The sequence below is a fragment of the Penicillium longicatenatum genome, assembly GCF_028827895.1.
Source record: "Penicillium longicatenatum strain IBT 33135 chromosome Unknown contig_1_segment0_segment0, whole genome shotgun sequence".
Lineage (NCBI taxonomy): Eukaryota > Fungi > Ascomycota > Eurotiomycetes > Eurotiales > Aspergillaceae > Penicillium > Penicillium longicatenatum.
In genome coordinates this window covers 3219937-3247278 of record NW_026643119.1, presented here as the reverse complement: position 1 = coordinate 3247278, position 27342 = coordinate 3219937, and the positions used below count along the sequence as shown (strand labels likewise).

The 27342-nt window shown below is 50.0% G+C and overlaps 12 protein-coding genes across 12 annotated transcripts; 7 read left to right on the top strand and 5 right to left on the bottom strand.

Moving 5' to 3' along the window:
• Nucleotides 1-209: 209 nt before the first annotated feature.
• On the top strand, nt 210-1204 carry N7484_001973 (uncharacterized protein; the record flags this gene model as incomplete). Its single annotated transcript, XM_057112393.1, has 3 exons — nt 210-326; nt 390-460; nt 511-1204. The coding sequence occupies 3 exons, from the start codon at nt 210-212 to the stop codon at nt 1202-1204; spliced, it is 882 nt and encodes a 293-aa protein (XP_056977130.1).
• An 868-nt stretch (nt 1205-2072) lies between these two features.
• Nucleotides 2073-3314, top strand: N7484_001972 (3-ketoacyl-CoA thiolase peroxisomal; the record flags this gene model as incomplete). The annotated part of the gene is made up of 1 exon (XM_057112392.1): nt 2073-3314. One exon carries the CDS (start codon nt 2073-2075, stop codon nt 3312-3314), a length of 1242 nt encoding a protein of 413 aa, XP_056977129.1.
• A 475-nt stretch (nt 3315-3789) lies between these two features.
• Nucleotides 3790-5013, top strand: N7484_001971 (mitochondrial 54S ribosomal mL50 protein; the record flags this gene model as incomplete). The annotated part of the gene is made up of 3 exons (XM_057112391.1): nt 3790-4187; nt 4277-4646; nt 4702-5013. The coding sequence occupies 3 exons, from the start codon at nt 3790-3792 to the stop codon at nt 5011-5013; spliced, it is 1080 nt and encodes a 359-aa protein (XP_056977128.1).
• A 675-nt stretch (nt 5014-5688) lies between these two features.
• On the bottom strand, nt 5689-6784 carry N7484_001970 (replication termination factor 2; the record flags this gene model as incomplete). Its single annotated transcript, XM_057112390.1, has 3 exons — nt 5689-6141; nt 6208-6694; nt 6765-6784. 3 exons carry the CDS (start codon nt 6782-6784, stop codon nt 5689-5691), a joined length of 960 nt encoding a protein of 319 aa, XP_056977127.1.
• A 181-nt stretch (nt 6785-6965) lies between these two features.
• N7484_001969 (uncharacterized protein) lies at nt 6966-8833 on the top strand (the record flags this gene model as incomplete). Its single annotated transcript, XM_057112389.1, has 3 exons — nt 6966-7065; nt 7189-8133; nt 8190-8833. The coding sequence occupies 3 exons, from the start codon at nt 6966-6968 to the stop codon at nt 8831-8833; spliced, it is 1689 nt and encodes a 562-aa protein (XP_056977126.1).
• Nucleotides 8834-13387: 4554 nt separating this feature from the next.
• Nucleotides 13388-13648, bottom strand: N7484_001968 (uncharacterized protein; the record flags this gene model as incomplete). Its single annotated transcript, XM_057112388.1, has 1 exon — nt 13388-13648. The coding sequence occupies one exon, from the start codon at nt 13646-13648 to the stop codon at nt 13388-13390; it is 261 nt and encodes an 86-aa protein (XP_056977125.1).
• Nucleotides 13649-14274: 626 nt separating this feature from the next.
• Nucleotides 14275-16242, top strand: N7484_001967 (putative topoisomerase family protein TRF4; the record flags this gene model as incomplete). Its single annotated transcript, XM_057112387.1, has 3 exons — nt 14275-15104; nt 15164-15851; nt 15907-16242. 3 exons carry the CDS (start codon nt 14275-14277, stop codon nt 16240-16242), a joined length of 1854 nt encoding a protein of 617 aa, XP_056977124.1.
• Nucleotides 16243-17090: 848 nt separating this feature from the next.
• Nucleotides 17091-18527, bottom strand: N7484_001966 (D-arabinose 1-dehydrogenase (NAD(P)(+)) ARA2; the record flags this gene model as incomplete). The annotated part of the gene is made up of 1 exon (XM_057112386.1): nt 17091-18527. The coding sequence occupies one exon, from the start codon at nt 18525-18527 to the stop codon at nt 17091-17093; it is 1437 nt and encodes a 478-aa protein (XP_056977123.1).
• Nucleotides 18528-19366: 839 nt separating this feature from the next.
• N7484_001965 (import motor complex subunit PAM16) lies at nt 19367-19851 on the bottom strand (the record flags this gene model as incomplete). Its single annotated transcript, XM_057112385.1, has 2 exons — nt 19367-19768; nt 19849-19851. The coding sequence occupies 2 exons, from the start codon at nt 19849-19851 to the stop codon at nt 19367-19369; spliced, it is 405 nt and encodes a 134-aa protein (XP_056977122.1).
• A 481-nt stretch (nt 19852-20332) lies between these two features.
• Nucleotides 20333-22163, top strand: N7484_001964 (PEX28-32 family peroxisomal membrane protein; the record flags this gene model as incomplete). The annotated part of the gene is made up of 2 exons (XM_057112384.1): nt 20333-21556; nt 21615-22163. The coding sequence occupies 2 exons, from the start codon at nt 20333-20335 to the stop codon at nt 22161-22163; spliced, it is 1773 nt and encodes a 590-aa protein (XP_056977121.1).
• Nucleotides 22164-22387: 224 nt separating this feature from the next.
• On the bottom strand, nt 22388-24342 carry N7484_001963 (Zn(II)2Cys6 transcription factor; the record flags this gene model as incomplete). The annotated part of the gene is made up of 4 exons (XM_057112383.1): nt 22388-22958; nt 23028-23237; nt 23289-24110; nt 24164-24342. 4 exons carry the CDS (start codon nt 24340-24342, stop codon nt 22388-22390), a joined length of 1782 nt encoding a protein of 593 aa, XP_056977120.1.
• A 503-nt stretch (nt 24343-24845) lies between these two features.
• On the top strand, nt 24846-27010 carry N7484_001962 (uncharacterized protein; the record flags this gene model as incomplete). The annotated part of the gene is made up of 3 exons (XM_057112382.1): nt 24846-25154; nt 25236-25815; nt 25869-27010. 3 exons carry the CDS (start codon nt 24846-24848, stop codon nt 27008-27010), a joined length of 2031 nt encoding a protein of 676 aa, XP_056977119.1.
• Nucleotides 27011-27342: the final 332 nt, after the last annotated feature.

The window sequence follows — 27342 nt, the reverse complement described above, 5'->3', positions numbered from 1 at the left end:
ATTTTCTATTTCTTTGTTATTGTCATATTTTCTAGCTGATTCGAGATACATCAATGATAATCTGTATTTCTTTGACTTGTGGTTTGTAGAGTTTGATCACCCCTCTTTGTCCATCTATTCATATCTCATAACTTATCACCCATCGCTCACTACTCACTACTCATCTACATTCTACATCCCCAACTAATTCTAACCATCCATCAATCATCATGGACGACAATATCATCAAGAGTAAGGGCCTCACCAAATCCGACAACATAATCAAGGGCGACCGTCCACGCGCCCTAAAGGCCCGCAAGAAGAAGACCACCGCTCAGAAGACCCAGGTACGAATAAGTGAAACAAAACTGGAAACAGGCCCATGATTATACCCTCATCATCCTCACAAGCCAGAAATGTGGAAATTCTTCATTACTTATACTGATTTCACGCCGCTGCGCAGAAGCCTCAGAATCCAGTGGTAAGCACTCCAGGATGTGGAGTTGGTCATCAGCCACTATCACTCCCCAGCTACGATGAGCGCTGCGGATTGGAAGCCAACAAAGAAAATAAAAACGAGCACCTCACTCCAAGCCGTATTTTCAATCCAGCCCTCTACCCAGACTATTTCAAGCCCCAAGATATCACAGTTGTGTGGGGTCACTGGCGTTTCCTCGCATGCCCAACCGCACAAGTCAAATGCTCTGATTGCGGAAAATTCCCTTTCCACTTAGGCTGCCTTGTGGTCTCCATTGACGGTGAATGTCTCGCCAAACTACCTGACGAAATCCAGCCCCGCTGTGTGGTGACCGTATTCTTCGGACATGGTAATGGACACAACGTCGTTACCAAGATCAAGGAAAAGCCGAACACAGCACAGGTCGCCTTGCTTAAGGCATGTGTTTCTGCTCTCATTGAGGTCATTAATGTCTGTGATGTGGACAAGCCGAAGCATGGTGATGAATACACCTTTCCGCTTCATACACTCGTTATCCAGACGGATTCGTCGTACATCTATCAGGGTGTGACCGAGTGGATGCCTAAGTGGAAGGCCAGTGGGTGGAAGAACTCGAGAGGTCGACCAATTGCCAACGAGGGTTTGTGGCGCCTTGTGGATCTATGGATTCGCCATCTTGAACCTACTGTTGCGGTGCAGTTCTGGCTTGTCCCACGTGAGCTTAATTCGTGGGCCCGTGAGATGTCGAAGTGGGCGTTGGAGAACTAAGGCGTTGGCTTTGCTTGATGAATGATAGGGATTTATGAGGAAATCATGCATGACTCAGATATTTTGTTCTTCTTTCTTTCTTTTTTATCGTTGTTTTTGAATTTGTTATTGAATTTGTTTCACGAGGTTTACTGCGATGTTTGATAGCTATTGAGTTACATGGCTTCTTATGAGATGATTATATTCTAGACTCTCATCACTTCGCTGTACTAAAGGCTGCATGCGTCCGAGAAGTGTAGAAGGCATTTTTTACACACATTGATTTTTAAACTTTATACTACTGTAGTATACTGCAGGTGTCAACCGGAATCGATTCGCCTCATCGGCATAGATCCCGCCATCCGATCCGACCGGCTGACAAAGCAACCGACGGCACTTGGTCGGCGTTGTCCATCCGAGAGAATTTGGTCAGATTGTGGTCAAACTTGGGATGGAAAATTAGCAAAAAGACAGGTGGCTAATTACAGTGTTGTCACAGGCTATCTTGATTTATGAGTTGGTTAGTATACAAATGTAGGCTGTTGTGACCAAGAAAGTCTATACTCGTACAGAAAGCGAATCCCCACATCAATGGGAGAGCGCTTAGCCGATCTCCAGTGCCGGGCAACGGTACTGGTCAAGCACACTGCATCCGACCCCGGAATTCCACCCGGCATTTTCCTTAAGAACCTCTTGCCTCGGGCAGAATTGTTGGGGAATATTTTGGGGAATTGCTTCTTTTTTTCTTTAACCTCCCCACTCTTGGCCATTGTACAGTGCACATCTAGACATTGTTGCAACCTCAATCTCAGCGGCCCACCCGAGAACAATACATCTCGGAGTTCACGATCTTTACGATACAAAACATAATAACTAGAACAAACACACCATGGCCTCCCCAATTCCTCGCGGTCTGAAGCAGGTGCTTCAGAAGTCTCCCAACGACATTGTCATCCTCTCCTCTCTGCGTACTCCTATCACTCGCGCCAAGAAGGGTGGATTCAAGGATGCCTACCCCGAGGAGCTGCTCACCAACGTCCTCCGCGCCACATTGAAGGCCAACCCCAATTTGGACCCGGCACTCATCGACGACGTGACTATCGGATCCGTCCTGCAGGAGCTCGGTGGTGCTAAGGCCGGTCGTATGGGTCAGATCCACGCCGGTTTCCCCCACTCCGTTCCCTTCAACACCATCAACCGTCAGTGCTCATCCGGTCTGGCTGCCATCACTGCCGTGTCCTACGGTATCCGCTCAGGCGCCCTCGACATTGGTGTCGGTGGTGGTATGGAGCATATGACTCGCAACTACGGCTCCCGCGCTATCCCCACTGTCCTCTGGCCCGAGCTGAAGGAATCCCACTCCCAAGATGCCAAGGACTGCATCATGCCCATGGGTCTGACCTCCGAGAATGTTGCCTCGCGCTACGGAATCTCCCGTCAGGACCAGGACGCTTTCGCTGCTGAGTCCCACGCCAAGGCCTCCGCTGCCCAAAAGGCCGGTCGTTTCGACTCCGAGATCATCCCCGTTACCACTAAGATCCTCGACCCCGAGAACCCTGATGCTCCCGCTAAGGAGATCACCGTTACCCAGGATGACGGTATCCGTCACAATATCTCTGCTGAGAAAATGGGCACGCTCAAGCCCGCTTTCAAGCCTGATGGAGCTAGCACTGCTGGTAACTCTTCCCAGGTCAGTGACGGTGCCGCTGCTACCCTGCTCATGCGCCGCTCTACCGCCGAGGAGCTCGGTCTTTCCGGCTCTATCAAGGCCCGCTGGGTCGCTACCGCTGTTGCCGGTTGTGCCCCTGATGAGATGGGCGTTGGCCCCGCCGTTGCCATCCCCAAGCTGCTCCAGCAGGTTGGTCTCTCCGTTCCCGATGTCGGTGTCTGGGAGATCAACGAGGCTTTCGCCTCGCAGGCTATCTACTGTGTTCGCAAGCTTGGCATTGACCAGGCTAAGGTCAACCCCAACGGTGGTGCTATTGCTCTTGGTCACCCTCTCGGTGCTACCGGTGCCCGTCAGGTCGCTGATTTGCTTCCTGAGTTGGAGCGCAGCGGCCAGGACATTGGTGTTGTCAGCATGTGCATTGGTACCGGCATGGGTATGGCCGGTATGTTTGTTCGCGAGTAAAAGAAAAGTTCGCATTTTGAGTTTTTGATGTATGGATCTACGGTTCTGTTATAGTATGATATCAGCGAAGCATGTATATACAATTCATCCACTTAGAAATCCTAAGTAACAAGAGATTGATCACCGAACACGGAAACTTTAGACCATTTCATGAGTAGAGGGCGGACCGTGAGGTCTAGCATAATATTATTTGTATCCTTTCGCTACATGTTTTGTTGATCTATGGTCATTCTGTCTCAATCACCACAGACACTCGAAACCGTTACAAAAGGAAATATTATTCATATCGCTCCACCTGATCGTAGAATGCTGACAAGACAAATAATTATGCAATCAAATGAAGATAGATTGAAGGTAGACCATCGGAGGTATACGCCATCAAATGCCAAGACTCTCACGTGATCACGAGATTTGTTTCGCCGCGCAAAAGTTCCAAGCATTAATTGAAACATCAAAACCAGCCCACACCACAACCATGCGTCCTGCCATGCGTATTCCCCTGCGGGAAGCGCTATACGTGTGCTCAAACTGCAGACAAGAAGCAATTCCCCGCGTATCCCCACTCGCCCGTCAATTCCGCCGCAATGCATCCTCCGGTTCCTCCGACTCCCCTTCCCTCCTCGACCGGACCCGCCGCCGCCTTTGGAACACAGAAAAGCCTCCTGGCGCAGAGGACCCGTACACTGGAGAGTCTCAAATGACACACCAAGAGGGTGGTCTTGCAGCTGGAGAATCTGCGCCGGAGGGAGATCTGGCTTCGGGATCTACATATGTGCAGGCTGAGACCTGGGATGGATTGGATGTTATTGGATTTACCAAGGAGCAGGAATGGTTGGCTGATGGCTCTAATCCGGAAGCTGATGCTTACGCTCGGTATGTTCTGCTCCTCTCGCGGTTTACTATTTGCGGTATTCAAATGATCACGAGACATCAATTCGCTAACCATTGATTTGCCTTTTTAGGTACGATGCCGATGTCAAGCCCCGCGCACTTCCTCAAGCCGCTCACCAGGCTGCTGTCGAGATCTCTTTGATGCAACTTTTGGGCAAGCCTCTTACAAGCATCTGTGAGGTTGCTACGCACGACCCCAAGATTCAGGATATGCTTGATGGTTGTGTTGTCTTGGGCTCTGAGCCTCTGGGCACTGCCCTGCGGTTCCCGAACCAAGACTCCATGGATGCGCTTGTGTTTGTCTTCAGTCAGATTGGTGGAAAGACAGAAGCTCAGATTGAGTCGCCTAAGCAATTCATTCTTGAGGGCGAGCCCGTGAAGAAAGTTACCCAAGGACCTCACCATGCCCTCTCATTAACTGACTCCGAGATCAAATTTGCCGTTCGTTTCCCCCGCTTGTCATCCCAGAAATCAACACTAACTTTCACATCAACAGTTCGCAAAGCGTTGCTCCCAGCTCATGGGCCGTCGCATCCCAGACAAGGTTATCAGCTCCTCCGCTACCGTTGGAGATTTCGTGGCCGGTCTTTCCACCAGACTGAAGGAAAAGCCGGTGAATGTGACCAAGAAGCTGGCTAGGGTCAAGGCTGCTGGTTACCTACCGCCCAACCTTAAGTTCAGCGGTAAGCGTATTACCAGGGCCGACCATGACGAGGATCTTGGCCGAAAGAAGACCATCTACTCTGAGCTCTACAGCCGAGGTCTGCTTATCGCCAGGGATGAGAAGAAGCCTAAGGAGTTTCGCTGATTCCCGCAAGCGTGCAGTTTGCAATTAGCGGTTTGAGTTTAAGTATGCTCTCCATTGTAAATATCTGTGTACTATATGTGCATGAGATGTGGAAGTACGAGCTTTGTTGGGAAACCCTGTTTTGATATCAGGATATATTTGTGTATACTAGAAATACTTTTTTGCTACATTGCATTTCGATTCATTGATCAATTGCTTTCCACTTTCCACGTCTGGTTTTAGAGATGTCATGTAATTCACAGGCCTGCATGAAATTGAATGACAGACTGTCCGCAAAAAAGTCGCATCATCGCCACCATCCTAAACAGCGGTTGTTCCACTACTGAAAACATCATTAGTTCTCCCACCCAGGTAGGCCCCTCGCGTGATCTCGGAGATTCAAGCCCAAAACTGACACCATGGCTGACTGTTATTCGCCATAGCTCTCTCCATTTCCCTTAGGTTGCACTTGGTCCACGTAGCACAGCACTGGAGTATGTTATAAGAAGTTATTGGTAGGTATAGGAAAAAATGATCTCGAGATTTGAGTCGATAAAATATACATTTTGTTGTATGTAGTTCATGCCTGAATTCCAAGTCTTCATGACCGGTGTTGACTCAGCAATCAAAAAGCGCAGAAAGACTCCCCGTAACCCCAGACCAAACTCCCGTAACAAAAGATGCAAAAGAAGAAAGCTACCGCCTCGCCGAAGCCGGAATAGTGAAGCCTCTTGTCATAAAATCACCACTCTTACTGCTGTCTTTCTTGGTGAAAAGACTATCCAAGTTTTCATTGAGGCCGGCTCTCTTCTGACGTTTATTCTTCTCATCTTGTTCATCCTTAACGCGTGCAGCGATCTTTGCAGCAGAGGCATTCTTGATGTTACCACCAGGTGTGGGAGTGGAAGTATTGCTCCGATTATTAGCTCCAGCTGCCAATTTAGGCGCATCCGCAGTGTTGCTGGGAGCATCAACCGAGTTCTCCGTAGTGGCGTGCTTCTTGCGCTTCTTCGAGCCGGGGGCTTTCTTGAGCGAGTGCGTGAGGCCCTGCTCAGCGAGCTTTTGGCCACGTGCGATAAGGCGTTGCTTTTCCTCTTCCTTGGTCGGTAGAATGGGGATGATGTTGTCTTCGGTATAGGCCTCGTCGCACTGGAAAGTAGAAATGTCAGAACACTAGAAACCATATTTCTTCTGTAGAACACCGGACCCACGCACCTGCAAACACTTATCGCCCTTCAGCTGACGAACTGCCTCCTCAGTGAAAACATGGCCACATGGCACAAGGTAGACAGACTTCACGCCGGCGCCAAGCGGCTTCGCGGTGATAGGACAAATCCAGCCCTCGCGGCGCTGATGACGGTGCGCATTGACCTTATCAGACGGGTGCTCAGTGCGCTCAGTATCAACCTCAAAGTGAAGCTCGACAATATCCCGAAGTCCCTTCACTCGTCCACATAGGATCTCCTCGCAGTCGGACTTGGAGCTAATGCCTTCGGCGTCATCGCCGATCAAGAATTGAAGTACAGCATCTTTGTTGTAAAGATTCCCAACTGAGTCAGAGACTATCGGTCGAGCGAGAACTTTGTGCGAAAGTGGGCAAGTCGTCCAGGCGTGTTCTTGCTGCTCGCGCTGAGTTTCTTTTAATTGTGCTGTAGTCGGGGCGCGGGCAGCTTCGCGGACGAGTTCGCGGCGGGTGGGGATACTGTGAAGGATTTAGCTTTAGATATATGAGATAGCCCTGCATAATTTGCAGCTGGACGACTTTAACTTACCTTCCACCGTCATTACCCATGTTGGATGAAGCGATGCGATGAATGCGCGATCAATACTTCAAGTGATGAAACTAACTCATTGCCACTGCGATAAAGACGCAGAGATAGCGGGCTTAGTAAGCACTGATTAGATTGGCCGGGGGATCACAACAGCTGGCCGAAAGCTCTCTCCGCACTTCTCCCCAGCTCAATGCCTTAAACATGAGACTCCCTCAGTCGCTATTCCTGCTGGCTGTGGCCGGGGCCTCCGCCCAAGCTAGCAGTGACAAAGTTGCCCGCCCCCGTGGTGTTGCACCGGAATGTGAGTGTTTAGATCCTATATCCCCACCCCCGGACGAGGTGTCCACACAGCCCGGCGGGCCATCAATGGGGGCTATACTCAAAGATAATAAGCGCTAAACATGCCATTTACTTTATTTCACAGTTGCCAAATTCTACCAGGACGCGAAAACATTCACTTGTATCTCAAATCCCGCCGTCCAGATCCCGTTCTCGGCCGTCAACGACGACTTCTGTGATTGTCCCGACGGCAGTGACGAGCCCGGCACCGCTGCCTGCTCGCATCTCTCGCGCAATTCCCCACTGACAGTGGCCGATCGTCCTGGACACAGCGAGCTGGAGCTCACGCTAGCCCTTCCCGGGTACTACTGCAAGAACAAGGGCCATCGGCCATCTTTCGTGCCTTTCCAGCGTGTCAACGACGGAATCTGCGATTATCAATTATGCTGTGACGGTAGTGATGAGTGGGCACGCCCCGGAGGCACAAAGTGCGAGGACCGATGCAAGGAAATCGGCAAGAAGTGGCGCAAAGAGGAGGAGGCTAAGCAGAAGTCTATGACTGCGGCCTTGAAAAAGAAGAAGCAGCTGCTTGCGGAAGCCAGTCGGCAGCAGCAGGAAATCCAGGATAACATTTCCCGGCTGGAGGTTGAGATTAAGGATGCGGAGGCCAATGTCCAGGGTCTTGAGGCCAATCTGAAGGTTGTTGAGGAGCAGGATCGCAAGGTCGTTCGGACCAAGGGCAAGGGCAAGGTTAGTGCTCTTGCGGGTGTTGCGAAGGCCAGAGTGCAGGAGCTGCGCGAGAGCATTTTGGAGCTCCGTCAACAGAGAGATGAGACTCTTGATCGTATGAAGGAGCTCGAGGAGATCTTATCCAAGTTCAAGATCGAATACAATCCTAACTTTAACGATGAGGGTGTGAAGCGCGCTGTGCGCAGCTGGGAGGAATATGCCGCCCGTGATCTTGGCGATGTCATCAATGATGCCCAGGAGCGTGACTTTGATGAGATTGTCAAGGCCGATGATAAGGACTCAGGCGTCGATTGGGAACACTGGGAGAATGAAGAAGACGGTTGTGCCGACTCTGATCTAGGTACCATTAATGCTCTGTCCGATTGCTTGTAAGCTTCCACTAACGAATAATCACAGTCTACAAGCTCGCGGCTTATCTTCCTCCGTCTGTGGTCGAATTTATCGAGGATAAGGTCCTTGCTGCGAAGGCCTTCCTGGAAGACCAAGGAATCCTGGCCAAGCCTAGCAGCGACTCCACCACTGAATCCAAGGCTGTGACTGAAGCGCGCAATGCACTCAAGTCCGCCCAAGATTCTCTCAACAACTTAAACAACAAGATTCGTGATCAACAGTCTGATCTTGAAAAAGACTACGGCACCGGGGGCATATTCCGTGCCTTGAAAGGCCAATGCATCGAAAAGGATGCCGGTGAGTACAAGTACGAGCACTGCTTCTTGGACTCAACGAAGCAGGTGGCGAAGAAGGGTGGCTCGGTCACGTCCATGGGCAAGTTCACTCAGATTACACTCACCACTGTTGAGGAACTCAACGAAGCCGGAGATGTCATCACCGTTGAGAAGGTCGCTTTGGAATACGAGCGTGGCCAATCCTGCTGGAACGGTCCCAACCGATCCACGAAGGTCGTCTTGGAATGTGGTGAGCAAAATGAAATCCTGAAGACGGCCGAGGATGAGAAGTGTGTTTACTCCATGCTTGTCACCACCCCGGCTGTCTGCCGAGGAAGCGAGGATGATGTGCCTCGCTCGAAGGATGAGCTATAAAGCCAAGGAGGATTTGATCGATCATTGCATACCTGATTGTTTGTTTTTCTATATACGGTTTCTAGACTTGGGAACTCCAACCTACAGCTAGAGATGATTGTCCAAGTAGATTCCAGCGAATTTTCATGCAACTCTCCATTTCCTCTCAAGCATACCCAAATCCTGAAATATTTTCACAGATGTATATTCAGGGCTTGTCTAGACTATATATCATAGTTAAAAACTACATGTCACCTGCTAAGAACCTGCATGCTATCTTCAAGGTTCCAAGATAAAGTTATTACTCTACAGCGGTACACAATGATTTCCAATGTATAGATTGCACGGCCCTGGGCCTATAAACACAGACATACACAAGGTCTTCAGACCTAACTTTAACTCAACCCCACCCAAAAGACCCCAAAATCCCGAGAAAGACAGCAGTAGATAGACATAATCATGACAACATAGCAAATCCCCAACACATAGTCTCAAGTCCTGAATCCCACTAGTTCGAAAGCAGAGGTATTCCGGGCCTGGTATGCGTTGTCGGGTTGGAGGAGGACGGCGGCGGAGAGGGCGTGTGAGCTGGCTTAGTGCTGGTAGAACGATCAGGACCACATAAAAAAAGGGTAAAGAAGGGGAAAGTGAAGGAAATCGTTAAACTTACAGTGCAGCTAGAGCAAGAGCAAGTCTTGCAGTCGCCGGAGCAGCAGTTGCAGGAGCAGGGAGACATGTTGATTGATTGGATGGGATGGGTATAAACCACAAAAATTGATAGAGCTTTGGTAGTGTTGATTGATGATGACTTGAGAGCTTGGATAAAAGATCAAAGGAAGTGGGATTTGAGTCTAGCTTTATACTCCAAGATTCCTCTTCTACAAGCTTTGCCGACAAAGGAAGAGTATGTAACCAAGTCTTAGAAAATCCAGCATACAAAAAACCCTCATTTGTCAATAACCTGATAATCTTACTTGGAAAGCATTTTTCCATATTTGTTTTTTCTCCAAATGCCCAATGATACCATTGCATCATCCTACCGGAGCATCCACATCGAAGTCAAAGAGACAAGTCCGCCCATTTCACATCGCGTGGTCGAGTCAAATGAGCCCGGTATGCGATACTGCAGGTGGAAGACCATACGCAGCCCCTCTTCTCCACTCAGGCCCAGTCTCCACTTCCTTTGCCTACAGACGTAAGTAGCAACAGGGACTCACGCGCTACCCGCCTCGACCGCAGGGCAACTCTAACGCTCTCACCAATCAAAAGACGCTCTCCAGCCCGGGTTTCCAATCATCACTGCCGCCTAGTTGGGCCCGGGTGGGGGAAGAGGTGTGCTCCGATCTGTTTTCTTTTTGTGGAGTCTCGCATCGGTGTTGCCTCTGCCATCTGATGATCCAGCTGCTGGAGATGCTAGGATCGGTTAGGTTCATGCAGATGACGATGGGCTTGAGCGGACAGCCTTGTCCTCCTGATATGGGTGATCTCGTATTTTCCTAATTATTCAGTCTCTGCTTACTACTGACATGAGTTCACCCGATAGACAGTGTTTCAGTGATCACTGGGTAAAGACTACGAAGTGGTTCGCCTCGTTTTCTTTGGGCTTGGATGTAGACCCACTTCGCTGCGCTCTTCCCATTTGGTGGCATGATATCGGGCAGATATTCTGGATTTGCTAGAAAAATTATTTCTCGCATATTTGCTATGTCTTGCGATTGCGGAGCTTGTACTTGGCGTTCTAGCTACTACGTACTACTTCGGTGGTGATGCTCCATGGGGTGGATCTAGAGATTCTGGACTTTGGGATGTACCACGTACGGTATGCACAGGATCCAACACCACACGGTATGAGCTCCATTTTTTGTCTCCAGTCATGCAGTGTAGACCCCTCATTCATGTCATAATCATGACGAGCACGTTTCGGGTTTCTGTAAGACCCACTAGTATTCGGGACGGGCCTCCTACTTTTTACCATGGATGCAGTCATGTACAGTAATGTATATAATGTGACGCCCAGAACGCAGTGGGGGCGTAGTGTTTTACCAGAGTGAATTTTTCGGCGCCAGGAGCGGCGCAGGACCGCATTCTCTGGCGTGGCAGCCTATGAGAAGGCCGGTCTTTGCGCGAATTGAGGACCTTGGAGGGGCGCTAAAAGGCGCCATTGGTGAGCTCGGTTTGTTTCCGTATTTGGGGTGCATAGCATACGCCCTACACATGAATTGGCAAGGCGAGGCTCTTGTTTTGTCTCTCATCATTGTTAAGAGGTGGTTGTATGGTTGGTGCTGGAAGGGGACATAGCGAAGGGCGCTCAGATGGGGGTATCGAAAAGGAATATCTCGGGTAGAAGGGATCAGCAGTTTGGTCCAGAAACAAGGAAATGACCCGAGCAAGATACGGAATCAAACCGATGGACGGAGTCCTCCGTTGGAAATCGCGTTCTGTATCTGATAACACGAAGCTGTAAAGCTACTTGCCGTACTTAGCGTTCACCGGCTCATATAACTTTCACCTTGTACGGCCGTGAGATCTGGTTCGAAAGGGCGTTTCCGGCCCACGTTATTCCGATACAAGGTTCGTGTAATAAGTTTACAAGCAGGGCAGGTCGCCGAGGAAAGTGGATCATCTCATCCTGCATGAAACTGGAAGCTACGGAGCATATCATACTCTGCCAGTGCCACGGACCCTCCCGGCATGCATGATGTAAGAGTACTATTGGCCAGAGAAAGATGCTTTCAGAGGTCAAAACTTTCTGGGAATAACAGAATACCAGTTGCGATCGTATTTTCAAAGTCAGTGCGTTGTGACAGCTACAGGGGCCTTGTACAGTAAGGACTGCAGTTTCCCTGACCGAGAACATCGCTCGGCAACACCCAGCCGCGCAAGCCGAAAGAAATTCGGTGATATTGTGGAGTCTCCTTGCCAGATCAGGGTATAGCGATGAGAGCATGGAAGAGAGTGGTCCGTGGCCTATGGCGAGAGTTGGGGGCCTATTCTTGGGTATCTGGCGAATGCCCACTGGTTTATCGAGTCCCGCGTAAAGCAGTTGATTTTCGAATGCTACGTCAAGAGAGACATGCAGATCCCCCAATCTCGAGACCGTAGAGCGCTGCAATGTGGTACCGAGTTCGTTGATACAGATCTTCTGCAGTGCCGTTAAGCTTGTCACATCTGAGCCTAAATGATCGAAATATTGGGTCCGATTCCCACAAGGTACTTGGTGAAAAAGAATAAAAGTAGGTCAAGAACCGCCCATGGTCAAATTTGACTTAGAATGATCGACTAAGTTTGATTTTTGGTTGATATGGGAAAATGACATCAAGGCCTCCGCATCACATCTCCTCATCGCCCATCTCCGATCTAAGGGAAGCTAGATCCTGCTCATATCATTTCGCTCGCAGGTTCCTGCTCAAAGACCAAAAGACGAGGGTCTAGAAACTCGATAACCCGGAAACACAAGTGATTTATTTCTGGCACTGAGGTTAGCAGAAACCCACGGTAACAACGTCATATCACTTACAGGGCACTGGCATGCGCCGGAAGGGCACTGGCAAGAAGCGCCGCAGCTGCAAGTGTGATCGGGACCTATTGTTCGTGGTTAGAATGGCAATCTCAATCATAAAAATCTGTGGGAATTCGTGGTCATCTCCCCCGCTATGACCCCGCACTGGGTTTCCTGCAACCCTCCTCGTTCTCTGCCACATGGGATGAACTTACCCATTTTGAATAGAAGGTAACGCGAAATTTGCGTGTAGAGGAGTTTAGATTCGAGATGATAAAAGTGGTGGGATTTGGATATGGTGGGGGAGGAGGAAGTGGTGGAAATGAGAGAGACTTTATAAATACGGGGCCCCCGTGACTTCCCGACTATTGTCTTTTCATCTCTGATCTAATCGTTTCCAAGGGAGACCGAGTGCATCTATGCAACCTTGGCCCCGCCTGAGTACATATTTGACGCAGCTCGTCCGTGCAACTGTTGTTTGATTTGACGGACTTGACTACGTCGGCAAAATATCTGACCATCAGACAATCGGATAATATACTGCTTTGGAAACAACTTCATACCATTGGGTCCATTTGTTTTTCTTCTCCATTTCTCACAACCTTAGCCATCCCCGTTGCACTGCATGGCAGCCTTCATTACTTGCCTGTGCGGAGGCGTAGCATCATTGGTCCATTTACACCCTTTGGCCGACCACACTCAGCTCGAGCTATGCCACTGTAACAACTGTCGCTTAGTCACTGGATTGATATGTACGTCCTATTATCTCTTACAGCATGAGCCAGCCTTGGATCATCTCCAGAAGTACCGTGAATCCCCTTGTCTGAGCCGCTTCTTTTGTAAAATTTGTGGCTGTCACGTTTTTGCGCGGTCAGGGGAGCAATATTTGGTTGCTTCTGGGACACTGGTGGCGGAAGACGCACCACCTGTGCAGTCAATCCAGCACTGGAAGGTGAATGACAGTCGAGACGGCGGACTGAGCATATTTCTTCCTGGTTCGGCAACAAACATTGACTGCAGGCTGAAGGCAGTGGCTCGAGAAGAGACTACTGTTCCAAAGACATTGTCTGAATCACTTAATCCATCGAGACCGGATAAATTGCATGCGCGATGTCATTGCGGTGGAATCGAGTTCTTTCTGACTCGTCCGGATGTATCTTCATTTCAGGCATCATCTCCATGGCCTGACCTTCTAGTTCCGTACCACTCCGAGTCCGCAGAGAACCTGGACCATACCAAATGGTGGCTACGAGCCGGAGGTACGAAATATCTCGCTGGAACTTGTGCTTGTCGCTCTTGTCGACTAGGCAGTGGCTTTCCCATCCAGGCGTGGGCATTTGTGCCGAAATCCAATATATTACATGCCGGCTGCTTACCATTAGAATTCAGCCGAGGAACAACGCAGCAGTATATCAGCTCTCCTGGGGTATATCGGGAATTCTGCAGTCGGTGCGGGGCAACCGTGTTCTGGCATAATGACGGACGGCCAACGTTGATTGATGTTAGTGTAGGTTTGCTTCAAGGAGTAGGCTCCAGAGCATTATCCTGGTTGACCTGGGCTCCTGACCGTGTCAGCTTCTCTGAAATGGCCATACAAAAAGACTTGGTGGGTTTATTGGAGACGGGTTTACGCAAAATGCACATTTGAGGAGGCGTGGATGTATAGAGGCTAAAGGCTCATTGGTTCATATATATGTTGACCGCCTTCTTCATACGTACGCGACCGTTTACTGCCGGGATAGTCTTTTTTTTCGTGTCACGCCTTCCGCAGGTATCACAGACTTTCGCAACCTTCCTTCTTATTATTATTGCGTTTTGTGCCTGACATTCTCATATCATGGACACCAATTGATACGCTTAATTCTTCGCGTATCCTATCGTTTCCCACCCTTTTGAATCGTACCCGCATCGCATCGCCCGCGCATCATTCTTTTTTGAGGGCTACTTGAGTGTGCTATCCGCTATGGCTCCACCATTTCAATTCCGAGGGAATGGTCCCCAAAATGACCGGAATGACCGATACGATCGTGCTAGAGGACCAAGGGATAACCGGCGCCCTCCTCGCAGACCTGAGTTTACTTTTCGCGCCCCGCGGCCTACTGCCGAACGGCCGCTTTTAAGCACCAAGCGAGAGACAACACCGGAGCAGTTGCAAGCCGAGGAGACCAGCGACAAGCCTGCACCTAAATTCGCTGCTCTTGATACACTTAGTGACAGCGAGGAAGCTGAAATGGATTTCTCTGATGACTCTGATGAAGAGGCACGGCCCCGTAAGAGACGCGCCTTAGGTTCCGATGGCCAAACCGATTCTTCAGTCTTACTTCTTCCCCCAACACCCACGCCCAAATGGTCCAACCCAGACCCTTACACTGTGCTCCCGCCACCAGATGAAACTCAACACAAACGAGTAGACGTGGTCAAATTGATTCGCAAAGCTAGGCTCGCCAACGCGGCCCCGTCCAAGCAGAACGACGCGGTCGTTGATAATCAGGACTTCATATCTCTTGGCATGGTTGACCCATCAAGCGGTGCGGGGTCAAAGGAGTCAGAGGACTCTGAAAACAAGGCTCCTGACAATGCGCCCAAGGGCCCCAGAGGCATGGAGATCAAAGGAACTGCGACAAAACGCACGCGCGATGAGCAACAGCCCAAAGGATATTCACCAAAACTCGGCAAGCCTCAGCGGAGATACAACTCAGACGCTTCCATTCTACATGACTGGAGGCCAATGCCTGGCCAGAACCCCTCGCCTTGGTTGGTGGACACTGTTCCACACTTGAACCCAGCATCAAGGTACATATTCCAGCCTCTCATTTCCCTTGGAACAGTCATGGTTAACGAAGTAAAAATAGATTGCATAACGAAATAGTCGCTTTTTACAATTGGGTCAGGCCTCACAAGTACGAACAGTATGTCAGAACTGATCTGATTTCACGCTTGGAGACCGCATTTCAGAAACGCTACGGGAAAGTGCAAGTACTTCCATTTGGATCATTTGCTTCGGGATTGTATCTTCCCGTAGCTGACATTGATCTGGTGCTGTTGTCGACAGCCTTTCAGGAACGGGGCAACAAATTTTATGGCGAGCGGAAGGGACAAATTTACGCATTTTCTGCCTTCGTGAGAGACTTGAATATCGCGATCCCTGGATCCATTGAAACCATTGCTCATGCCAGAGTGCCCATTCTCAAATTTATTGATAGATTGACCGGACTGCGTGTGGATCTATCCTTCGACAATGATAGTGGTCTTCTTGCCAACCGGACATTTCAAGACTGGAAAGTGCAGTTTCCGGTAATGCCGGTCATTGTCTCCGTGATCAAACAGTTCTTACTTCTCCGAGGGTTGAACGAGGTGGCCACTGGTGGACTTGGTGGGTTTTCAATCACTTGTCTTGTGTCAAGTCTTCTCCAACACATGCCGAAGAATGACCAACAGAACGTTGGTCAAGTTCTACTCGAGTTCTTCAACTTTTATGGGAACCGATTTAGCTATCGGGATGTCGGAATTCGGATGGATCCGCCCGGATACACCAACAAGGTGAGCCTATTGTTTACCTCGCATATAAAGATTGAGGATCTAACGTTTTCTGCAGTATTTCGGCACCAGGGACCGCCTGATGATTGAAGATCCTAACAACTCGTCTAATGATATTTCTGGTGGCACTAGGGAGATAGGACTGATTTTCCGTGCGTTCTCAGATGCACACCGCGCCTTAAAATCTCGTCTAGAATCGGCCAAAGATGGCTCTAAGGCGAGCATGCTGGACGCTATTATTGCGGCAAACTTCGACGAGTACGCCGACCAGCGACGCCAGCTGCGCTATGTCTATGACACTGCGGACCAATTTGCCAAGTACCGAAATGTTCCCCCGCCTCCTCCGTTGGTTCCAGAAGATCCTGCTCCTCCACCACCACCGAGTTCCCCATAAGCCGGGGTGTACGAAGAAATCCGAGGACCCCGCTCATCCTCATGACTTGAATGAGTTCCCTTAGTATTCTGATCCGTTTGTTTCGATGTACTCGAAGTGATACCCAATATTTGTTTTGCACGGAGGAATAACCAATCCGGAACGGTGTTGATGGTGGGTAACGGGCCTATTCCCTTAGTTTCAATTTCTATTCTTTCACAATCCAGCTGTCCTCCCAAAACATGGTACTTTTTGATCAAATCCTGGAATGCTAACCACTTTAAGGAGTGGAACTTACTTTAGGTATTCGTCCTTCCCGCGGTCTCGGTTCGGTTAATCTCTGCCTCGTTTTCACTCGAATCGGAAACTACGAGTCCCAACCCGGCCCCGAATCGTCTGACCGATCCGCGATAGGACCGATATTATTCATTGTATCAAGGTAAAACATATGTATTAGTGATCGAATGGAACCGCCCAAGACCTGCATTTGCATTCGCATGACAAGGTGGGCCTTTTGCTGCTTATTCTCGGGGATTTAATTTCCCTGATTCCCCTTCCTATCCTCCTTTCTCACCAGGAAAACACTATACGTGGGTTCTTGGAGAGGACTGGACCAATTGATGAGGTTTTATGCTACTCAAACTACAGCAATCTCCTTCTTGGACAAATGAATACTGCACGGCCCAGGTCATATCAGCAAATGCTTACATTCTAGAATTTTTGCAAGGAGGCATCATTACTTCCACCTAGGCGGTTCAATCGATCTTATTTTATGGCCAGATAGCCTCGCGTCTAAACATCGAAACTCTTATATCGCTCATAACAGAAGAAAAAAGGCACTCCGGATTATTCCTATAAGCTGCTGCAATCTAAGCAAGCTGCTTGTCTGCGTCCAACGGTGGTGTAAGCATGACGTCCCCTTCAAACCCACTGGCCTGAACAGCAGGAACTTCCTTCCCGTCAGCCTCCTCTGCAACAATCCTCTGTAAAGCAGCAATATGCTCCTCAGGCAGATAATTCTGGAAGCCGGGACCCGGACTTTCCCACACATAATCCACCCACTGAGGACCCAGGACATCCCTGATCTCCTTGGCCAGCTGCAAAATATAAACCTCGCGCTCCCGAGACCACACACGATCTGTGATAAGGCCCTCCGAGGGGGTAAGGATGTTGGACGCATGTGTCGCAGATGAAGGTACAGCACCAGTGACCCCATTCTGACTGGGTGTACAAGGGCTAGCAGATTGGATCCGGCTCTCAATATCCTCATCCACATCCACATCCTCATCTTCATTCCAGTTCTCCAGTCCATCCACGATACTATGCCAGACGCGCAACGTCTCATCTAGCTCTTCGATATTGCTGACTCCCATCACACTAACACCAAGTCGCTTCCCAATACCCATATTAGCAACCGACAAGAATCCCGGGTCGGAATCCGCCGTCTTAGCCAGAGGCGCCCCAAGGGCACCGGCCCTGGCTCCAGCTCTTAACCAGGACTCGAGTGCAAACCGAATCGCCACAACTTCCAATTTTTCACCGTGGCGCGCAGCACACTCCGCCGCATCACGGATGGCACTGCGCAGCGCATTCGGCGCCGGATGGAAGTCGCCCATGGATCCGATCGGGACACCATCACGACGAAGCAGACCCATACCTAGCGGGGAAGCATTCGGCACGACATCCACCCCCGCAGCAAGAAGACGAGGCAGCGCGAGCGATCGCAGCCGGGTATTCTGGAGAGTATAATTCGCGTACGACATAACGATATCGAGCGGTTCACCCGTTTCCCGGAGGATCATTTCGGCAAGATCGCTAAGGACATCGACAGGGTATCCCGAGATACCGACATAGCGCAGCAAACCCTCTTCATCGCGGAGGCGGCGCAGTTCCCGGACAGCAATCAGGACTTCAGCGGGAGAGACGAATTCCACATCGTGGCAGTAGACAACGTCCAAGTAGGAAGTGTGTAGACGATGCAGACTGCGACGTACACTATGTCTGATCCATGATGGGGAGTAATCGAATGTAGAGGAAGCGATACGGCCGACTTTAGTGAGAATGTGGTAGGATTCGCGCGGGAAGTGGGATTGCACGAAGTCGGATGCGAGGGCGCGGCCGAGGAGTTCTTCGGCGGGGCCGTAATAGGGGGATGTATCGAATGCGCGGATTCCGCGCTTGAGGGCGCGCTGGACGAGCTCTGTTGTTGGGAGGGCGAAGGGATCTGCGTTGTATTGCGAGTTGAAGGTTGCTGTGCCCATTATCAGCGGAGGTAGGGCCGCCGACAGTGGGGTGGAAAGCGGCATGGTTACTGGAGGGTGTGAGGAGACGAGATCGGGGTTTTCAATTGATCGTGGGATGTATTGTAAATGCGCTTATATTCTTTAGACAGGGTTTATCGTGAGGATCAATTCATTCATGGGTGAGTGGGACCCTAGTCATTCTCTTATCCGTGAGAAATCCATCGGGGCTCCGCCCACATCGGGATGGCGCCATGGCGGGGGGCGATTAGTTTGGCTCGATCGCTAGCAGCGAGGACCCGGGTTCGATCCATGCCGAAAATTGATTATGCCGCACTAGTGTAACTTTCGAAGGTTGGGAGAGAGTCAATTATTCAAGTCCCTGATATTGTACGTTCCTGAGAATGATAGGTGATGGCCGTCGGCGGTGGCAAAAAACGTTGAAAAAGCAAAAAAAACGTAACAAAAGTACTGGCAAAGATCAATTGATGAGAATATTCCGCATGTGCAAGTATACAGTTATGGTACATGATGGTTTCCAAGTCAGAGTGGAGAATAGGTCGACAAGGTAGAAAGAGAGGGTAATGGTATGTATACACAAGACCCGAAGGCCAGAGGGACCGATTCCGAGGTCGGAGAAGAGATCCTTCCATGAGGCCCAGAACCCCAGGAATCTAATCCCCCAGTCTAATCAGGAAGAGAACAAATCACCCGAGTTCTCTCCCGTAATAACCCAAACGCCATGCTATGCCAAATCAAGAAAGTCGAGCGGAGATCCGGAGTTCTTTTCGAGGGCGAAAATGCGAAATTAAATGCTCGGATGTCGACGCCAACGCGAGGAGAGAAGATCGGATAGGATTTGCGAGGTCAGGATGATCCGGATCGCGCTGTCAGGCGCGTTAGCTTCACCGATCCTTGTAGACCTTAGGATTCCAGCCCTCACGCAGTTCCTTCTCCTCCGCAGCCTGGCGTTCACTTTGGCGAATCTCCATTTCTATCCGTTCGCGTGCCCGCAAAATCTTGCTCTGTAGGTAAAAGCTGCCGCCCTTCTGGGGATCGTTGAGGTCGAACAGCTTCTTGAACCGTTCCATAACATGCTCGACGTTGTTGGCTTCGCCGGCGACCGGGGGCTTGACGTTGAGAATCTTGCAGGCCTCATCGAGACCAATGGTAGAGCCAGTGACACCAGCAGCCTTCTTCACGGCGTTGTGTTTGCCGGAAGCCTGGGCCTGCTTGTAGGCCTCGGCGAAGGCGCGGCCGAAGACCCGCGCTCCGGTGACGACAACTTGAGTGACGATGCGATGAGCCTAGGGAGGAATTAGAAATTAGTTTGATTCTTTCTTAATACAAAGGTGAGAGATGTTGAGAATAAGTTCTGGGAACTTACCATGTCGAAGGCGTTGAGGGCCGAATGCGAAGATCACAAGGAGTTGAAGAGAGGAAGAAAGGGAAAATTTCGGCTGCGCGTTTTAGCGTCGGCAGGTCGAGCTGGATCTATGGTGTCAACCTCAACATGGCCTATTGTACCATGCATATAGGAATAGAAATATGAAAGCAACTGAAATAATATTGTAGCAATTATATAAATTTTTTAGAATACTGGAAATCTTACTTTCCTTTGTCATTCTCGTTGATTTCCGTCTGTTATGCAACGCACCCACAGTCACATGTCCCCGACTCCCCGCAGATCATCCTGGACCGAACGAACCTCGATTCTCAACAAACGCTATATAAGCGATGGACGCCTGCCTGCCGATCGGCGGCACATACCCTTCCTCCATGAAGCCCTCGTAATTGGATGGCAGCTCTCGGTAAGTTCCAACATGATTTTGGCTGCCTGACCAGGCGAGCTAGAAGCTATATAGCCCCATATGCTCATCTGCCATGCTCATGCGACTACAGAAGATCTCCCGTGGATAGATTCCATGGCACCCTCAACTATCGCCCAGGATCATGGCCATCCTGACTCCCAACCGCCAACCGTCGCTGCTTTCACTCCCTCTACCATCGCTGGCTCGGCCTTGACGTCGCGACAGCGTTCCAGCATCATCGTGCATCGAAAGTCACCACTTCTGGTGGCTACGCCACCCTCAATAACCCGAGCTCTAGCCTACTCACATCCTTTCCTCCTCCCGCTCAATAAATTCGTGGGCCTTATAACATGGACCACAGGAGATCCATGGCAGAGCTTCTTGCTCGTAGCCACCTTCTGGGCAGTAGTGTTGTACAGTGACGCCATCATTCTCTGGGCCGGTCCTATACTCGTTGTAGTTGGGCTGATTCTGGGTATGTATGGACGACGGTATTCACCTCTGTCATCAACGATCACAACGGGTGAGAAGCACCAACGCAGCCCATCAGCGGACAGTACCACCCGCCACCAGAAGAGCTTGGATGATATCGTTGAGACGTTGCGCACATTGACCACGCGATGCAACATTCTCCTGGAGCCCCTTTTAGATCTCACCGATTTCTTATCCACACAACGGACGGCAACGTCGGCGACAACTCGACCTGCACTGACAGCCTTATTTGTTCGCATTCTTCTTGTCACACCTGTCTGGATCGCGTTGACTCTCCCCCCATTCTACCTGATTACTACGCGCCGTATCATCATAACTGTTGGCACTGTCGTCCTAACCTACCACTCGCGGCCCGCGCGAGTCTCGCGCGTCATTCTATGGAGATCTCGTCTTGTACGTCGGCTCTGCGCCATTGTCACCGGATTGTCGATCACAGAGCCCCCAAGCAACTCTCAAAAATCCCAAGCCCAGGGTATGGGAATCAATATCTCGACCAAACGTCGTAAAGACTCCGGTGGGGTTCGATTCACGTTCGTTGTATACGAGAACCAACGGCGTTGGCTCGGCATCGGGTGGACCTACTCGCTTTTCCCATCGGAGCGTAGCGCCTGGACAGATGAGCACTTAAATCCCGTTCCGGCGAAGGACTCATTTGAACTGCCAGACGTCCGAACAGGCGATGCAAAATGGCGATGGGTGACAGGGACTGAGTGGCGCGTTGAAGGCGCAGACACCACCAGCAAGTCAGAGACTAAAGCCGCCAGTGAAGGATGGATCTACTATGACAATAAGGTACTTAGCTCCAATTTTGTTTTTGTATGCCAGTCTTTCTCTTTCTAACCAACTCCAGTGGAATGATGGACGCCGCGGCCAAGATGGCTGGGATAGATACACACGTCGACGCAAATGGTTCCGCGATGCAGAGCTGGTCGACGTAGATAAGGATGGTCAAAATACCTCCGAAGAAACTATAACCAACCTCGCACACGCACTCGAACAAGAAACACAAGACGGAGAGCAAGGAGACAGTGGGAAAGAAGTTGATGCAGACCGCATCAGCCTCTCATCATCCACCCCACTCAAAAATCGCCGCCGACGTTGGTTCAGCGGCAAGGAGAAAGATAGTGCCGGAAGTGATGGGTCACCCGATGCTGGCCGCTCTACTGGAGCGAATACCGAAGGGACAGTGAGTTCAAGATCTGCATCATCACGCCCCATCAGTATTCAAGGATCTCGCAGGTCCCATGCTCGAGAAGGCAGTGTGGCAACGACTGATAGTTCAAGTTTACGCGAGGAACAAGACCACCTTGACCGGTGGGCAACTCGGGCGGCGGATGGGACGGAAAGAGCAGAGCGCGAATTCGGATTAAGCGACGAGGTGAATATGGGGCTGAGTTGACCAAGTCCGGACCTTTGATGTGTCTTCATGAACGAAGTTTCCATTTTGCTCTTTTATCTTTGAAGCTTGCTGCTTATTGGTTTGCTATGAAGCTTGCTTTGAACGTTCAAATATCAAATACCCAACAATGCCAGGATTGATGCTGGTATAGTCCGTTTGTTTTTCGCTTTGATATCATACAAAAAGTAGCAAGTATAGTACACGGAAAAAATATATACAATATGTTATGCGAGAATCAACTCCCACTGCAACTCCTCCAAGATATCCAACCAATGCGCACTTTGGGCATTCATATTTATATTTGGCTCTCCAAGGATAATATCATCGAGTGCATTGGCATCCTTTCTTGCCCACAAAATCCCAAGTACCTCCTCTGCCCGTTTGACATTACCAATTCCAAAATTATTCTGTAGCTTAGCAAGCGACTGGACAACAAGGCGCCGGTGTGCGAGTACATCACTTTCAGCGCCCGCAATAAATAGCGGGAATGTGAGTGCTGAGTACTCGCAATGGTCGTCTAGCGGGAAAGTTTCCACGCGCGCAAGGCAACGGTGAACGGCAACGGATTTTGGCGTGAAGATGAGGGGTGCCCATTCTGTGTAGTATAGATTTGCAGAAGCCCTTTTTTCTATCGATCTTAGACTCATGTGTTCGAGAATTGAGTGCAGGTAGATGAATCCTGCGTCGCGGAAACATTCGGCCACAAGTTGGAGGCGGGTGAGGGATGCGGGTTTAAGGCCCTGGGGAATTATATAAGGGATGGAAGTATGGGACCAGGTAAGGAGTGATCCATTTCTAGAAGGCGATTAGTATTGGCTCTCTTCTCTGTCAGGTGAGATGGGACTGGTGGAGATTTCGACATACATGGAGGCTATTGCCAGACGTAGAGATACTAGGTCGCCTGCTAGTGATGGCAGTTCTGCAATGCGTGCACATAATTTAAGGATCTCCTCTGTGTACCCGATGTAGATATCAAGCCTGGGGGCGCCGAGGTCTGTATCTGCGGGACAGGGCTCAGCAGCAGTGATTCTTTTTCGATTGCTGATGCGCGCCATATTATACGCATATAAATATCTAAATCTTGTTAGTACGTCCTGAGGAAAAATACCAATTAAGCAAACATACAGTCCTCTTAAGAAATGTGCCGCATCTGGATCCATCGAGTGTAAGCCTCCGCGGGTGGCAATCAAGCGCTGGAGTGCGTTGAGATGCACAACCCATTGCTTGACGCTGCCTCGAACAATTTCGTATTTACAAAGAAGACCAACTGCGAGCATTGCATTGTCCGATAGTGCTTCGGGCGAGGATTCAACTAGCACTGACCGAATCCCGTTAAGGGTTCTGCCGTAGAAAGTTGCTGAAGCAGTTTGCGCGCTGAAACACTGGGAACGATTTGCAAGGTGAAGTGCAGAGACTGCGCACACGGCTCTCATAAGAAGGGGGGATGACATTGCTCGAGGAATGAGCAATGACCGAAGAGGATTATCATCGCTTTCGAGATTCGCGAGAAGGCGGGAGCCTTGTTGAACGTGATATTGGAGATAGTGCGACTCGTGATCTGATAAGTGACTGATATAATTGCGAGGTCGTGGAACCACTGCCAGTGATTCTCGCGAGTTCACAGCTTCCTCGGTGGTTTGCTCATTTTGATCGTATTTCTGGGGTGCATCACTCGCACATGACCAATGTCGAGGCGATGAAGGAATAGATGCACTCGGAGATATAGAGACAGATGACTGTGCGTCTAGCCGTGCGTCAGACAGTGGCGACAGTGATGGCGACACGAGTAGCGACGTTGATGATGCATTTTTTGGCCTCGATTTCGGCGGGTTAGTGGAATCGAATGACTCTATAGGCTTGAAAACCTGCGCGGACGGGCCTAATGGCTCCGCCCAGACAGAGCCATAGCCCTCGCATATACGGCCTTGTTTGATGCAATTGTTGCAACTAGTCCATGTGTCAATAAATTCAGTATACAAAGAGCCAGTGGATGCTACTACCTAGGTTTAGCCTTATCACAGCCCTTGCGACGCTTTTTACAGGTTAGGCAACCTGAGCGCGTCCATGCGGTCCCAGTTTGCCGAGTTCGGACCTTCTTTTGGGGAGCGAAAGTACCTGAAACCACCGATGGTGACTGACCCCAGCCCGTATCTGTAACTTTGGTCGCAAACGCCGTCATGGTTGGCGATAGTCAACACAAATTGACAGTTTCCCCGCGAATTGATAGGAAACGTAGAGGGGCGACCCTTACCCGATCGGGGCAATCTCGCGCGGCACGTGACCCTTATCTGTGATTGGGGGTTTTGTGTTTTTGCATTGGTTTCATTCCAGGGATTCATGCACATTTATGCTTTAGATTGGAACTAATTTGTAATTGGATCTATACATCACAAGTACTACAGACCGCTGATCGCATGGACCCTGTCGACAAATCTGCTGTACAACATTGTCGGCGGTTAGTGGACATCGCTCCACAATCATCGTCCAGGGCCTTACCTGATCAGGCAAGTCCAACCAGACCTCGCAGTCAAACTGATAAGATCCACGACATTTATAATCGCCTCGGCCTTCCCCTCTTACTACCCCATATCCATTGCAGTCTTGCCCTCGTGTGACTATCTACTGCCCATTTTCCCTCTCTATAAATTTTCTCTCTCAGTGCCAGACCTTTCTTATGCGATTATGGTGACCGGATCCCACCCGTTTGACCCTATCACACCGGAGGAAATCAAGATTGCCGTGCGCATTCTTGAGGCAACTTTCCCCGGGGTACCTCTGCGCTACAAGCGGATTGACGTTAACGAACCCATCAAGAAAGATGTTGTGCCATACATCGAGGCCGAGCGATTGCGACGACCACTGCCCAAGGCACCTGCCCGCCTGCTTTACACTCTATTCCATCGCCTAGACACCGGCGCATTCTACAAGGCCATTCTGAATGCCGATGCGCGTTCTGTTGTCTATGCAAAAGAGCTTCCACGCGAGGTGCAGGTATGATTTGAAATTTTTCATTTTTCATGTTTCTGGTTGGTTCGCGGGTGGTTCCTTGGGTCTGACAAATTTCACTTTCAGGGACCGATTGACGTGGATGAGGTGGTGGAAATCGAGGCATTGTGCATGAAACACCCTGCGGTGCTTGCCGAGATCGAGAAATTGCAGCTTCCTCCTGGTGTGACAGTTTGCAATGACCCTTGGATGTACGGCACCGATAATGAGAGTGAGACACGGCGACTATTTCAATGCTTCATGTACTTAGTTTCGGTGGATCACCCCCAGCACAACCACTACTCTTTGCCATGCAAGTTCTCACCTGTGTTTGACGGCCTTACCCACGAGCTTGTCCGAATGGATTATCTCCCCGGTGAAGCGGGCCACGAAACCCAGCAGACCCAGCCTTGGAAGCCTGTCAAGGCAATTCAGTACGCCCATGATATTCTCGATGAACCTGTTCGCACCGACCTAAAGCCCTATATTGTACAACAACCCGAGGGCCCGTCTTATACAGCAGAAGGCAACTCTGTCTATTGGCAGAAATGGCGCTTCCGTGTTGGATTTAACATTCGAGAAGGCTTGGTCATTTATAACATCACATATGATAATCGAAATGTCTTCTACCGCCTGGCTATGTCGGAGATGACGGTACCATATGGAGGTGGGTCATTGGATATTGTTTATCTTCCATATTTGTTGCTCATATTTTCTCAGATCCCCGTGCACCGTACCACCGCAAGCAAGCATTTGATGTCGGTGACACTGGCTTTGGTATGAATGCCAACCAGCTGTCTCTCGGATGCGACTGTCTGGGTCATATTAAGTACTTCGATGGCTACCGCAATGACTGCAAAGGCAATCCGGTGCATTTGAAGAACGTCATTTGCATGCACGAACAGGATAATGGATTGCAACATAAGCATACGAATTACCGGTCCGGGGCTGCTACAGTTGTGCGCAATCGGCAGTTGGTTCTACAGATGATCTGTACAGTTGCCAACTATGAGTACATTTTTGCATACATCTTTGACCAGGCCGGCAATATCGAATTAGAGGTTCGCGCCACTGGAATTCTCTCGACAGTTCCATTTGACAATGAGAATGGTCAGACTGTTCCCTGGGGCACCAATGTGGGGCCTGGAGTGATGGCTCCTTTCCATCAACACATGTTTTCCTTCCGGATCGACCCCGCCATCGACGGGTTCAAGAACACGGTCTATTATGAAGACAGTGTGCCTATGCCCGAAGACGAGAACAATCCATGGCTGGTTGGATACACCACCGAGCCTACTGTGCTGAACACCTCTGGCTCTGCGAACACCAGTGTTGACCGCCACCGCGTGTTCAAGATTCGCAACGATAACATCACTAACCCTATCACTCATAAGCCGGTCTCTTATAAGCTCCAGACTGCACCGAGTCAGATGCTGCTGGTGAGCAAGAACTCCCTGGGCTACCGTCGAGCTGAATTTGGCACGAAGCCTATTTGGGTCACCAAGTACCAGGATGACGAACTGTATGCTGCGGGAGAGTTTACCAACCAGAGCCGACGCGCCGAAGGTGTCGAGACTTGGGTGCAGCGCAAAGACAATACCGAGAACGAGGATGTGGTGCTCTGGCATACCTTCGGTCTTACTCACAACCCTCGCATCGAAGACTTCCCTGTCATGCCCATGGAGCGCGTTAGTGTCATGCTGAAACCCGATGGCTTCTTTACTAAGAACCCTGCCTTGGACGTCCCACAATCTGCCCAAGCCTTCAACAAGTCCATTCTCCATCCCGAGGCAGCTCAGAGTGCTTGCTGTGCGGGGCCTTCTTCCTCGACCAAGGCTAAGCTGTACAAGCGGCTGGACTAATTGGCATATAATCTATGCTTTATACCCTTTCTGTTACTTTATTTGGTTGAGGTCCAGAATGTGGACATACCTTTCATGACTTGATGATTTTACAAATTTCTTGTTTTTTGCACTAGCAGCTGGGTTGATCCATTACCCTGAAAAATATGGACAGATTCATCAACACTGCTTTTGAATTTATACTTATTGGTCTATCTCTATCTCTTATGGTGGAATTTATCGAAATCATTGCCTATGCCTTCATTTGGATTTGCAGGGCGCGTCATTATCAAAATATTAGTTCACCATGATCATATACAGGGCTTCAAATCAATTCATGATCCCCGAAAACC